Below are 14,917 nucleotides of genomic sequence, written 5' to 3' on the forward strand. Positions count from 1 at the left end.
AGTTTTTCACCTACTGTGACTGCAAATGAGTCAAGAATTCTCAAAACATTAATCATGTGTCAAAAGACTCGAAACTCGCATCCCTTGATTTGCTAAGCATCAAGGAAAAAAACACCGGGCCCCGGGTGGGGTGGGGTTTAGGAATTAGGATCAGATATGCTTTGTGTTCAAATCAACATGTGAGATCCCAGCTGCACTGTGGGATAGCTACCCGTCAAAACGTCAAGGATGATATTTTGGAGCTAAAAATACTTTGATAATTTCAGTACCCGAACTTATAATTGTGATTATCTTAAGGCAATGAGTCAACGGAGCATGCATATTTTCAGTGTAATTTTCTAACATTTCAGGGACCATAATGACAAGTTGAGACTATCATCTAGGGCATACGTGCAGCTTGATGAGCTAATTCTGCTATTTTTCTAGCTACTAAGCTAGGTAAAACTATGAAAGTGATATAAATAAGCACGTCAATGTTACAATACATGTTCATATCTGGGATTGCAAAGTGTATTTTGGTTTGGAGAGGACAGACGTTTTGTGTCCTAGAGCGAATCTTCTAAACATGTAGAAAAGGTTCTGAATTCAAGATCTCTCAATCCACTTAAAAACAAAACATGTAAAAAAGGTTCTGAATTCAAGACCTCCCAATCCACTTTTAAAAGTAAAAGGCTAAAAGTAAATAGCGCCTCAAATTATATTATATTTACTGCCCAATTTATATACTACAATGACACGTACGTACAAGAAGATAAACTAAAAATAAAAACTTGACTACGGTTGCACATCCCTTAAGAAGCTCTTAATGACCAAAACGAACAAAAACAGCACACAGATTATACAACCACCTATACATACCCTGTTCTATACCATGCATGTTGGAGGATAAAACAGGAACTAGCACGCTTTCAGACAAGGCATCAACGTTTCCTATTTCCAGCTGGTTCCTTCTGTGAGTTGAAATATACGGCAGCAACAGGAAGTCCGAGTTCATTATGGCTTGCAAATTGTCGAGTGGTGAAGTTGTGACGGGGTTCTGGTAGCGTTTTTGGCTTTTCCATTCTTCCTCTCTGCTTAAAAAGCGCAAAAACGTAGCGGTGGATGCCCGTTGGTGGCTGAGGTCCTTGGTATGCTACCAATTCTTTGCCTTCCATTAGAGAAATCAATAGTATAACATTACTCGATCAAACTAAAAATATACCACAAAATACTTCGAATGCAGATTATTAAAGTTAGGGAATGATTGATGATAAAGTGAAATTTAAAAAAAAAAAAATTAACCTTCGGAGGCATCCCCACCCTCTGGGATGTTCACCACAATCCTGCAACGCCAAAACAAAAAAAAATGCCAAAACGATTCCAAGTTAAAATTCAGGTAACCGTATCCGAGGCCAGACAATTTTACATGTATAAGTTGATATACAAAGAAGAAAAAGTATACCAATGAAGCCACTCTCTGAAAGTTGGATCACTTGGACTTGGCGCATCAGGATCGACCATAACCTGCAACAGAACAAGAACCGACCCTTCAATTTCTAAATGCATGCTACTGAAAATTTCAACCTAAAAGATAAAAAAATGAGAGAGAGAGAACATTTGAATCCTCATAAACTTTTCGTAAATTGTACTTGATTGAACTCATGCAAAAGTTTGCAGGGTTTTTTTTTTTTCTTTTTCTTTTTTTCAATTTATGTGCTTGTATGTGAGTATATACTAATGAGTATGTATGAGATGGCACACTTACAAGGGTAAAGAGACTGGCGGCACGGGCACGAGAGCCATTTACGCGAACCGCAGGCTTGTGAGCAGAATGGGATGGCTTTATCTCACAACCATTTCCGACCTGTTTTGACCCATATTGTACTATCAATTCAGCAGCTGGTACAAACATGTCGAGCACATCTCCGATCACCCTCCCCACCACCAGCGGTTCAACTGGCCTAGCCATTGTTGAAGCTTGAAACAAACAAGTAATATGATTTGATATGATCTCTGGTCTGATTTTATATCCTATTCCCTTGTCGCCTGGCCCTTTTGGGCCTAATTAATTAGGAGGAATATCTTTTTTTTTTTTGTGTAAAGTGATAGCAGGATCAATTCAGATCAATTCAGTGTTGTAGTGCTAGTAGCAGGCGAGAGAATATATAATTGAGTTGGATGCGTGGCAAAATGTTTCAAACGATTGACACGTGGGCTCGCCATCTGTATTAATCCAACGTGAGGACACGTGTTGACCATGTAAGTGTTCCTCGGCTTGAAATCCACAAAACAGTCTGAAAACGAAAATTCGATGAGTTGTAAACGGATCCAAAAAGAAAAAAGGTAAACGGATCAAATCGAATCAATCTTTTGGCTGGTTGAATTCAATTCAAGATTTTGGGCTCAAAATAGAATCTCACATGGTTTAAAATTAGAGCTCAAGTTCAATTCAATATTTTTTTTTTTTTAGGAAATTCGATATTTTATTCAATAATTATGCAACAAACCAACAACATATATATATATACACGTGCGATCCTACATGAAAGTGATACTTTGAGGTACCAAAATACATAAATTCATCTAATTATGTAGCTGTTAGACAACATAATCCCATGTTAATTAGTCAATACCAAATAAAACTAACTAATAAGATATCGAGCCATTCTACTCTTTTTTTTTTTTCCTCAGAGGCAATAACTCTTGTATAATCTAATATATTCTATATTAGGGAAGGGGGCGGGCCTAAGGAAGGTCAGGAATAACTCAAAAGGAATTGAACCATCACCGGATCAAACGAGAACATTACACACCCGTCTGAATTTTTTAAATAAAATCACTTTTAATGTGGCAATCGATGGAAGACAAGATTTCTCATTCCATTTTAACGAAACCTTGCCTCCCACTTCACCAAACTTTAATATTTTGGTGGTGGCCATCCGCATTTGGGCTGGTGGCTAGGCCATTCTACTCATTATTGTTAGCTTTGAGACGTAACTTCAGGTTATTTTGGAGTACTATTAAAGCTAGGCCTTTCTTTTCCTTCGAAAAAAGCTACGCCTTAGGCCTTCATCATCATTGCTCACTATTGGTATTTCAATCGAGTGAAAAAAAAAATAGTAATAGATGTCTTGACGGGCTCCCATCCGACCTCGTGCCTTTTAACTTTTGTGACCACGTCAGATTCGCACCAAAATGAAAAATGTTAGTGCTTTTAACTTTTGTGACCGTATCAGATTCGCACCAAAAAGAAAAAACCAAATCAGATATGAATAGTTGATGGAAGAAGATCCGCTTAGTTTGATTTAATTAAATTGGACGAATAGCTGGAAAGTTAATATATTATATTCGATAAACGATTGATTGAATGACAAATTAATGAATTGTAGAGGGCTTTTTAGTACAATGCACTATGTAAAGTGCCTGTCTCATTTGAAAAAGTGCAAGTATTTTGTTTTCACGCCGTTTGCTTACCCACTTCCGATAAAATTTTTGATGGGTTCCTCTCTTGGAATTTGGAAGCCTCTCCACCACTAAAAAGAGGGATGTCTTGTAAGCTGCCACGTCAATTGAAGACAGCACTCGTCAGCTTTGCAAGTTGTCAAAGGAAACACCAACTTTTTTGTTTAAAGAAAAAAAAACAATTTCTTTTCTAATGAGAGATGAATGGGATTTAAGAAATGGAGAGAGAGAGAGAGAGAAGGGAAATTACAAGCTCAAGACATCTAAGCCTTGGAACCTCAAAATGGTAACTGACAAGGGAGTCAAGAAAGCATTATTAAACTCGGCTCAGCTCAGCCTAGCAGTTAAACCGCTCAATTCAGTGAATCAGCCATTGAAACAGACTGGATAATATTTATAAGTAATTTACTTGTAAATTCTACATTTATTAAAATAATTAATACATTACATGTATTTATAAAAGATTATTTTAGTGACTCATTGATTGAACTAGTGTCTCGTCCATCGATTTTTTCGTTGAGTTCCTTCCCATGTTGGATTTAATAACTATGCACAAAAGCATTAAAAAAATAAAATAATGACATCAAATAAAACAAAAAGGCACCAACGGTTAGGGATGTGAATCAAAATCGAAATCGGTAATTCGGAACTTTGAAATCGGCATTTTTCAAAATTTTTGTATTAGAATTTTTGACCGATTTCGATTTCGAATTCACCAATTCCGAATTCAAATTCGTTCCAAATTCAATTTGGAATTCGGTAAATTCTAATTTCACCAAATTCATGAATATAAAAATTATTATTATTATTATATTACATATATATATATAATATTATATATGTGTGAAAACAAAATTGAAATCGAAATAGGAATTTAGATTTCACCGAATTCATGAATAAAAAAATTATTATTATAATATAAATGTTATATTATATATATATATGAAAAACAGATTTGAAATCGAAATAGGAATTCTGAATTCCGATTTTGATTTCGATTTCGAATTGTGAATTCGAAATCGGAATTTTCGATTTGAAAAATCTCATTACCGAATTCGACCAATTCGAAATCGGATATTCCGAATTACTGAATTCGAAATTCCAAATTCAATTCGAATTCGGTCGGTAAATCGGAATTTTTCGATTTTGCACACCCCTACCAATGGTTATTGAATCAAATAGGAAGAGACTTGTTGGCCTTTAAGCAGGGTCTCGAATACGAGTCTTGTGAATGTAAAAATAATGTTAGGAGAGTGATCTCTTGAAATGGTTTCGACAGTGCTCGATTCTAGACTAATCGGAGTCCAATATAGTCACTAGACATTGGGAGTGCACACCAAGAAAATAAAAAATAAAAGGAAAGGCTTTCTCTAGCAATTTAAATTGGGACTCCGAATGGCTTAAAAAAATTTTCTTTTAAATTTTTTTTTAAAAAAAAAAAGAAAAAGAAAACGGACATTGGACGATCGATTCAAATCCAATTACCAGGCTTTCTAAACAAATATCCAAATACACCCAGATCCATTGGGTGAATATATGGACCTTGCCGGCCTGTCGTCCTATTACCTTTCTCGTTCTTGGGCATGGCAGCCGAAATACCTGTAGCAACTACGGGAATGGGCTTGAGGCCCACCAGTGACCTTGAAAAACTCTTAAGAAAAATGGGGAAAAAAAAAGAAAAAACTCCATAAGGTATTGTTTGTTTGCAAGAGAAAGTGAGGGAAATTTTTTTTTTTTTTTTTTTTAAGTTTAAGTGGGAGGTCTCGTATCCTGAATCTCTCATTTACATTCCCTTTTCTGTACCGTCCAACCCATCACTCATCTAGAGGAAAAGCTAGTCATTTCTTCTTCTTGTGTTTGTTTAGTAGAAAAAGTAGTGTTTGTTATTCCTGTACTTTTCCTTAATTTTCGCCAAGATTTTGGAGGAAAATTATTGGTTACTAACAGTATTTCTATTAACGATTCTAACCACTCATTTTCTCTTAGAATTTTTCTGATTAAGTAAACATACACAGGAAATTGATTTTTTCTTTTTTTTTTTTTTTACTTTACGTCACTTTACTTCACTTTTCCTCATAAGAGATGTCTTTTGGTTAACGTAGATGCACAATGAATTCCACCCACCGTCCAGCAGCACCGATTGCCCACCCAGTTCTTCATATACGTCTTAAATAATATGTTCGATGTAAATATCATAAACTTGACGGATATGATGGGAATTTTATGAGTTTTACCCTATTAACTATGTTGTCGGTTTCCTCCAATTAACTTTGAGGTACTACTATTATCAATATGGTTCTGGCACACTTCAGGTCTATTTAACTCAAAAAAGGAAAAAATGATGGATATTCTTCAAGCTATTTTGAAATATTAAAAGAGGCTACTGCTTTTGTTAATAAGTTGTTTGAGAAATTTATATAATTTTGTTCTTCATTATGGGGTAATAGTCGTGTCTCAAAAAAGTAAGAGAAAGAAAATTTTAGCATCGAAGAAGTTGTTGCTTGGCTTCATATAGTTAGATGACCAGTAAAAAGAATGCATGTCAATTTGGCCCATCGACACATTTATTCAGCATTTATTTTTACCAAAAGTTTCTTGTAATAAATCACCTAATCACCTTTCTTTGTTTACGAAAAAAAGATGTACTTGTGCTCTTTTATTTATTTATTTAAGTTTATTTCTATGAAAATGTCTTCAACATATTTTGACAAATCAGGTTGAATTCTTCTTTTTTTTTTTTTTTTTTCCTTACGCAATTAGATTGGATTCTTGAATTGGATTTGATTGAAATAAGTGCAAAGTATACTATTATACGCAATCAACATGCATGATAACCAATTTGATAAATCAGAACAAACCATTTCTGTCGGAATCAGTCACCCATACTTGTGGCTCGTGCTAATTCCTATTTCTTTTATTCAAAGTGGAAGATGAAAAATTTTGAAGCACTTTTACCTTTGCATGACTGAGTTCGAAAATATTTTGGCCAAAGGTCGGTGGTGTAGATGCATGGTGGCAATCCTAAGTCAATTCCCAATTTTCGTGTCCACGATGGATTTCGCCTTTCAACTTTGTCATTGCGTCTTTCACCAATCTATCCTTCCCACAAAAGCACCAAATAATTGGGCAGCCTCGATCATGTATCCACATGATAAATATGGTGTCTTTTACACTGGGTGAACTAGTTCTACACGGGAAAAATACAAAGAACATCTTTTTTTAGTGCGTTCATTCCTGTCTCAGTACACCACGCATGCTTAGTATTAGCGTTATCTTTTTAGGGTTACTCGCAATCTGCTCGCCCCCTTGGGTGCAGGCACTAAAAGTACGCGTAATTAAAGGTCCAAAAATGCCTTTATGGTCCAAATGCGCTGGTTTTGCTAAGAAGAAATGTAGTTAGTAATTATCTTCAACTTAAAACTAAAGGTAACAATCCTATAACATAAAGCTTGGGGCATCCTTTCACTGTACCTATATTTCTGTATCCCCGTAACTTGAATTTCGACTCTAAATTTTACACATATGACATATATTTAGCTAGTCTGATTGGTACACATACGTTGTTGTTACTATAAAAATAATTTTGTCATTTCTTCCGTTCATGGCCCGGAATTTGATACCAATCCAGGGGAATAGGCCAAATTATTACATGGACGGAGCACTACAATAGTTGTCTTTTTCTGTTCTTTTCTCTTCTCAGTTGTCAAATTTCAAGAAATGAAGAACCATGTTTAAAAACGGAGAATATCTACTTATGTACGTATGCACTGTACCTTTCCACTAGGCACGAGAATTGTTATCTATTTGTGTACGTATGCACTATTTCTTTCGACTAGGCACGATTGATCACGAAATTCCTCAAGATTGATCACGAAATTCTCCTTCGATGATAAAAACTTGGCCAATTCTGATTCTCTATGGAAAAGCTATCTTGTTGCTGATGTATAGTAGAGCATTAACAAAATCCATAAGCAGCCACACAGATGCCTTCTCCCTTTCGAGTTTCTTTGCTTTCAATGAATTTAGCCATTTATTTCATCGCGTGTGCAGGGAAACTAAAATAACAATATGGCTCCATGAATTGCTGGAAATCTCTTGCTGATGTATTGTATTGACAACTTCACACATTAGCCAGCACAATGAATTAAAAAGGAATTAAAGATATGATCTAATACTGTGGTGTTTATCACGATCCACCACCAAGTCAAATTTGTATTTCGGCTATGACATAATTACAGAGAGTGATTCAATACACATGCATCTACATCTCTTTCTTAACGTGCTTTTTTTGATCCTGGGCGGATCTTGCTAGATTTTCTGTGGTGGCATAAACGTTTTTCTTTGTCATCACACAAGAATGCTGTATATTCTCAGAATGGAGAGGTAATTATGCTCAAAAAGGACCTTTAAATCCGACATCCTTGACTATAGAGTTGGTGATAACCGATAAGATCATTAGCTCTTGGGCCACATGTATACCGACAAGTGTACCCTTTTTGCAGTTTGGAGATGTTAAATTCAGACCCTCAATTTATCTTCAAGGATAAGTGATACTTATTAACCCTTGGATTGGCTCGGATGGTTTCGAGATAGCTTAATTAGGTCTCGAAATCGTGTGTTCGAGTCACCTTTTATCGCTTGTGTATCCTTGGGGCGGGGTGTACAGGTACAGAGAGATTAATCTGACAAAATTGAGATATTCCCTGTGTTGAAAAAAAAAAGTGATACTTATTATATATGTAAAGGAAATTCCTGCAAAATTCATAGGCATGTGAAAACACAAGTAGTTTAGTTTCAAAGAAGTCAAAACATTGCTTAAAATCGAGGATGGTAAAAAGATGTCAAGAATTTGAAGGGCACCGAGGACTTACTAGGGCCGGAAAGCTGGAAAATCGCATATGGCTCTAAGCATTTAACTCAGTGTTAGGAAAGCAGCTTTCGCTTCGGCCTGAAATTATGCCACTAGTAAGTCAACAAGATTTTTGTTTTTTTTTGTTTTTGGGGCATTATTTCGTTCCAGTTAAGAGTTTACTATGCATGGAGGAAAATTGAAGGAGCTGATTCATACTTCATACATTTGCCATTGACTAAGCTGCTCAATAATAGGCTTGAAAGTTCGGCTAATGTCGAAATGTGTGGGATCCACGTTCTGATTTCAACACAGCTTGTCTGAGAACGACAAGATTAGTTCATTTTAAATATAATAAAAAAATATATACACTTATTATCATCAACGACATTGTTGATACATTGTATAAAATTCAGTAATATCAGGCTCTGGAGATTTGTATGACAATTTTGCACTGATGTTTTTCTTCAGTATTGGACCACTTTGGACTGAGATTGCAAGGATAAACTTGTTTATCAATGTCCAACTTTAATAATGTAAGATGTAAATATAAAATTGGCCAACAATCCAACAAAAGTCTTGCCTAACTTTAATCCCACAGTCTCAACATTGGCAACAAACGAATTAATCAATAATCAAATGCTGCTCCTCTTTTGAGCCAAAAAGGTGATCAACTTGAACATGTACGTCTGTCTAATCACCCAAAAACTTCTACAAAATGTAATGATACGATCTGTATTTAGTACACTTCTTGGCACTAGGAAACGAATGTGAATCACAGTCATGGTCATACATTACCAAGATTAATTTACCCCAAAACAACCAAACAAAAAAAAAAAAAAAAAAAAGAAACCAAATCCCAAACCCCATGTCTCGTTTCCCAGTTTCTTTTGAACACCAACTTCCTTGATCTGAACACAGTTTTCGTCTAGTGATGTACTGTCAAAGGAGCCCAAATTTTCAAGAAAGTTGAGAAATCATGAAGGGGGAATTTTTTTTTTTTAAAAAAAAAAGAAAAAACATGAGAAAGGGAAAAGACACAGACCAACTTTTGAAGTCTAGGATTTCAAAACATTTGAGGCTTTTTCTTTGGGCGGTCGAGGAGAGAGGGACTGAAAAAGAGGGTGCGTATCTGATTGCCCCTTTGCCCTCATTTGCCCCGGTGCCCGTGGTCGGTTGATGGTCAAACATACACCAGCCGTATCACCTTAACATTAAAACCTGAGATGCTTCGACACGTTAATCCCTTAGAGATACACATCATTTTCGGTTTTTCATCAATGAAAACAACAGCATTTGTTCTAAGAAGAAAGTTGCATGATTGTGTATTTATCTTCACCGCATATATTTGACGCACAAATGACGTGCAGCTGACGGACGTGCATGGAGACTTTGATCCTCAAGAAGGGTTTGACTTAGAGTGTAGCACTTACCATTTGCAGCTCCGGATCGTACGACTAGAAGATGATTGATTGGGATTGTGGGATTTCCAATTTTGTGGTTGTTCTTCAATCTCTTTATAACTCATCAACTAGGCCACTTCTTTGTGGCAACTGTGTGTTGTGTGTGTAGACTTGACTACAATGTGTACGCACATTTCATGCAAAAATGTTGGGGCCACAATGTTTTGGATCCTCGCGTAGAAACTAGCTGGATTAAGTTATTTTTGGAAAAGTAATTAGGTTCATTAAATTGGCGGAAGAAACCATTAGGGTCCATTCTACAGTATGATACAATAATTGGCTTCACTCCAATCATTTGGATGATCGGGTTCTCTTCTCTGGTGTATCAATCTCACCATTGTTTTCATCTTTGTCCATTTTCTCAACAGCTCCTTGCCCGAGAGTCGCACAAGAAAAGAAACGTCTAGAATCAGATTGGAAACCATACATGCCTTATATTACTAGTCATGAGAGGCTGGGCGATTAGATAGCCTTGCTAGTCACGATTGGTTAGTGCAATTATACGACGTTTTCCCAACTGATAAGTGTTGCTATACCCTAAACCACAAAAAAGAAACTTAAGCAGATAAAAGTAGCTTGTAAACACATGCATGCATGTCACGAAAAATAATTGATTGTCCTGCTACTACATAATATGTTTGTGGCCTACGTGAGGCCATACTGTCATGGTATCTGATTAATAACATGGCACGAAATGATGATTCAAATCTTCACGGCATGCATATTAATTAGCCTTGAACATACGTGCGATCGTGGGATGTTTCGATATGAATGAACTATAGATATCTTTTACTATATCTACCTAGGGTCGATAGTTCTTTTTCTATGGTAACAATTTTACACAGAAGAAGGGATCATCTATGTATTTGATCTCTCATTTTATCGAAACTGGAGAACTTATACGAGACATCTGTCAATTGTTTGGATTGCCATGTTTTCTCAAAATATTTACGTTTTTTATGAATATATTTTTTTAATCGTCTCTTTATTTTACATGCATCGAATCGTTACAATGTTTTTTTTTAACAAAAAAGTTCAGAAAATAACACTCAAAACAGGACTGACCATAACCTATACTAACTTTTAGTGATTGAAGTTGCAAGCAAGCACAATGATGGATATGCTAGGGGGAAAAAAGAAGGCATAAGCAGTTGAATTTGGAACTTAACAAAATGAACTTTCCCTACGTACCACGAGAGGTTTCCAGATGTACTACCAGTTCCACCAATAAACTTCGGTGAAAAGTTAAAACTGCATTGTGGGACTCGATTTCTAAATTAGGAAGCCAACCAACGAGCTTATATTCAAATCCTTGCTCCTCAATCAAATATAAATTCAAACCAAATAAGATGTCGAAGACAAATATGTAAAACTTCTTCTTCCTTTGGCATATCTTAACAGGGATGCTTTCGTTTTAGAGCGGGGTGGAAAAAATTACATGGACGACGATGCTGAACAAAAGTAGATAAGGGCCCATCTAGATTTCGTATAATTGAGTTTCCACGTGTCCGAGATGATGACGTCACCAATAGTTTGACACAGCCGCATTAATTACATGGAAGGACAAAAAATACCACAAGCGGCACGCCATGATTTGCAATAAAGCTATCTATAATAATTAAAAATCCTTTTCCTGAGTGGTCCCCACTACATTATCCACCGCTGACACTTTGACACGTGCAGTATTTAGTCAACGCTTTCAATAGCCCAGCCAAGCAAGAAAATGAAAATCTTTAGTTTATTACTACGTGAACTGACAGTTATCGTACAGGTGGCGCCATGCCCTGCGACGCTCCCATTCTCCGGCCGTATCGGCGGCGGTGTCGCCGGAATCTGACTGCTGGGATCTGTGAAACACTTTCCGCTAGATTTTATCTTTCTACTTTTAGATCATGATTGGCCTTTTTGCTTAACTTCAGCAAAAGGAAAGGTCTGCATGGGAGCTTTATTGCTAAACAGAACTATTGGTTTTAATATGTTGTCGGATCATTATTGGAAAGCTTCTGGTATGATGATGGCATACGTTTCAATGTTTTTTTAAACCATGCAATTATTATTTTTTCTTACTTATGTCAACTGAACAACCTTATTTTACGTGAATGTGTGTCGTAGTAACACGTATGCAAATAAAGTAACACGCTTTTTTTTTTTTTTTATGTTAATCCTATAGGATACATAATTACATACCAGTAGCGTATAATTTCGGTAACGGACCAAAGAGTTCTTGATTTGGATTACTCGTGTTTGTCCATCAATAAGGGAAAGACAACCATACGATAATGTTATCAACGATGAAAAAAGACCACGAAAGGACATTATACGAGAAAATTGATCAGTTAACTTGATCAGACAATTTCAACAAATTCTTAGTAGTAGGAAATTATACAAGAAAGAACAAGCTGTATGACAAACCCCCCAGAGCACTTAAAAAGGCCTCTCTAATTAATCTCTGATCCTTACAATTTTACATGAATTGATTAACATCCAAAAGCTCTGGGATTTCGTACTTCAAGATGTTGCTGCAATAGCTTTCCCTTTCGTCTTCAGTAGTGGTAGTACTGCAGCTGTTGATGTAAGTTGAATTTGATTGCAATGGTGTTGGGCTTGACGAAGGCGTCGATAAAGTTGACAAAACGGATTGGAAGCTGAAACTGTTGCTGTTGTTGGATTGGAAAGTTGAAGTAGTCTCAGATGGAGCCGTGTCCAAAACGGATTGGTTGTCGGAGCCATAGCAACCGTAATGCTGTAGAGGTACATAATAATCTTCTGAGAAATTGGGAGGCAAGAATTCGCTGTTTTGCCACTCGTTAAGTTCACAACTTTGTTGTGAATTAATGAAGTCGGAGAGATTTGCTGATGAGAATTGCTCCGCATTGGGTTGCATGAGTTGTGCTTGATCACAAGAAAATGGAACGCAGGAAGTACTTGTCCTCAAGCTTGTGCCCAGGTTGTCGGATGTAGGGATATCTTGAACTGAGGTCTGAAGTTCGCTAGGCTGTATTAATGGGGGCAATTGGTTTTGCACTTGGGGGGCAGTGTAGACTACTTGATTTTCTTGAACATCATTTTGGGTCGGGATATCATGATGATTTTTCTTTTGGGAGGAGAAAAGAGAGGTGGCTAGCCTTAGGAGTTCTGGATTAACCATGGGTTGCACCCCTAATAACCTGGAAAGGTTGATTTGCTGAGATGAAGAGTAGATTGATGAGTTTAGAATTGAGGAAAGATCAAGAAGATCAAGTCGAGGACTATGAGTAACCGGATCAATTCCCATTCGAAGAAGCCTTTTCCTAATGTGTGTGTTCCAATAGTTCTTGATTTCATTGTCAGTTCTTCCTGGCAACCGAGCAGCAATTGCAGACCACCTATGGCACAAGAAATCAGTTCAATTTAAACCACAAAAGTCACAGGCCATAGAGAAAAAGAGAAAGAAAAGAAATAAACAACTTCTTACTTGTTTCCTAGTATGCTGTGCAGTTGAATAATTGTCTCTTCTTCTTCAAATGAGAATCGTCCTCTCTTGATGTCAGGCCTCAAGTAATTTGTCCAACGAAGTCGACAACTTTTTCCACATCTTTGAAGCCCTATACACAAAAGTCAAGAAAATTGGCCGCATAGGCGCCCATAAGCTTTAATACTCACAAGAATTCCTACTTCTACTATTTATCTAATTCAAATACATATGTTTAAACGAGATGCATGCTACGAAGAACAACGGAATTAGCTAGCTTACCAGCATTCTTTGGAAGTGTTCTCCAGTTTCCATAGCCATGCTTCTGAATATAATCAATAAGTTTCTGGTCTTCTTCAGGTGTCCATGGCCCCTTTTTGAGTCCATTTTTGTCACAACATGGTGATCTTCCCATGATAATATAGTTGTACAATGGTGAGATGATCGACACTGATGTGAACCTTGTTTGATTTGGGTGGAGTAGTCCGGTCGCTGAGAAACTTTTGGGAGCAGAAGAAAATGAACAGAGAGACAGAAGAGATGCAAGGTCCGTAAGGAAAATACCAAGGTATATATATAGCTGGGATGAAGGGTTAACGACAAGTCAAAGGGATTCGGTGCCGTCCTCTTTTTATCGCGAACGCGACGTGTCCCCTCTTTTCGAGAAAGTGTGAATTCAACTCCCTCTCCAACCCCCCCTCCCCCCCGCCCCCTCTCTCTTTCTCCTTCCTCTTTTCTGTGTGTGCGTGTGTGTGTGTGTTTTCCCTCTCTTTTCTCTTTAGACGATTAAATCATGATGCTGAATTACTAGAATCAGTTAAAAAGCCATGAAGGAAGATGGACCAGCGGACAACAAACTCTGATGTTTTAGTAAAGGTAAGCAATTGAACAAAGAAGGATTGTTCTTTAAATTTTAGATTGGAGGAGGAAGGAGCAAAGAAAAAGCATCGAGGTAAACTATGAAAAGCGATATTTTGACAGTAAATGATACACTTGTTTTATGGATTGTTTGATAACTCAATTCTAAACTTAAATTATTTAATGGATTCATATTTTAACATATTTAGATGCATTTGATAGCAAAAAATAAGACATCTAAATTAATTATATGACACTAAATTTTTCAAGTAAAATTTGCTCTAGAAATAGGTGATAAACTATTCACTTGTCACTTAATATGATATACGTTTACTTGAATATATCAGATTTAGTGCTTCATAATTCAATATATTTTAACGGATTCAAACTTCAGATTTCAATTTTATCAAACATACCATTAGTATTAAGGAAAAAAAAAACTTTGAAAAGTGACTTGTCGTCATAGTAGTAGGAAAGAATTCTCATGCACTTGTTTAGTTTACCACTAATCCACGTTCATCTTATAAAAAGTGCAAATAAACATTAAACTAATCAATCATAAAATCTCGTGGTAATTCTTAAATAGTTTCCTCTCACATATAATTATCTGTTTGTAAAATGTAAAGTACAACTCAGGCATTTCCATTTTCCAAGGAAAAAAATAAAGGAACTACAACCTAAGGTCATTTTCCAGTTGGGGCGTGAGCAATCTTGCTTCCTGGAATCAGATTAGCTGTCATCGACATGAAATAGGGACACGTATAACCCAGGGATCTCCTTACCTGGACCTTCGTGTCGCAAAAGCGGACTAAAGTCCTGCTACTTCACGGCGTTTCGTCTTTGTGCATGGCTTGA

The 14,917-nt window shown here is 36.5% G+C and overlaps 2 protein-coding genes across 2 annotated transcripts; both read right to left on the reverse strand.

The window, feature by feature from the left end:
- Positions 1-690: 690 nt before the first annotated feature.
- On the reverse strand, positions 691-2,056 carry LOC113763153 (protein MOTHER of FT and TFL1 homolog 1-like). The gene is made up of 4 exons (XM_027306884.1): positions 1,745-2,056; positions 1,442-1,503; positions 1,282-1,322; positions 691-1,147 (listed from the first exon to the last, which is right to left on the reverse strand). Exons 1-4 carry the CDS (start codon positions 1,946-1,948, stop codon positions 921-923), a joined length of 534 nt encoding a protein of 177 aa, XP_027162685.1. The 5' UTR covers positions 1,949-2,056; the 3' UTR covers positions 691-920.
- Positions 2,057-12,127: 10,071 nt separating this feature from the next.
- Positions 12,128-13,702, reverse strand: LOC113762610 (transcription factor MYB102). Its single transcript, XM_027306141.1, has 3 exons — positions 13,487-13,702; positions 13,208-13,337; positions 12,128-13,118 (listed from the first exon to the last, which is right to left on the reverse strand). Exons 1-3 carry the CDS (start codon positions 13,617-13,619, stop codon positions 12,218-12,220), a joined length of 1,164 nt encoding a protein of 387 aa, XP_027161942.1. The 5' UTR covers positions 13,620-13,702; the 3' UTR covers positions 12,128-12,217.
- Positions 13,703-14,917: the final 1,215 nt, after the last annotated feature.

This window comes from Coffea eugenioides, chromosome 2 (assembly GCF_003713205.1).
Source record: "Coffea eugenioides isolate CCC68of chromosome 2, Ceug_1.0, whole genome shotgun sequence".
Taxonomy (NCBI): Eukaryota; Viridiplantae; Streptophyta; class Magnoliopsida; order Gentianales; family Rubiaceae; genus Coffea; species Coffea eugenioides.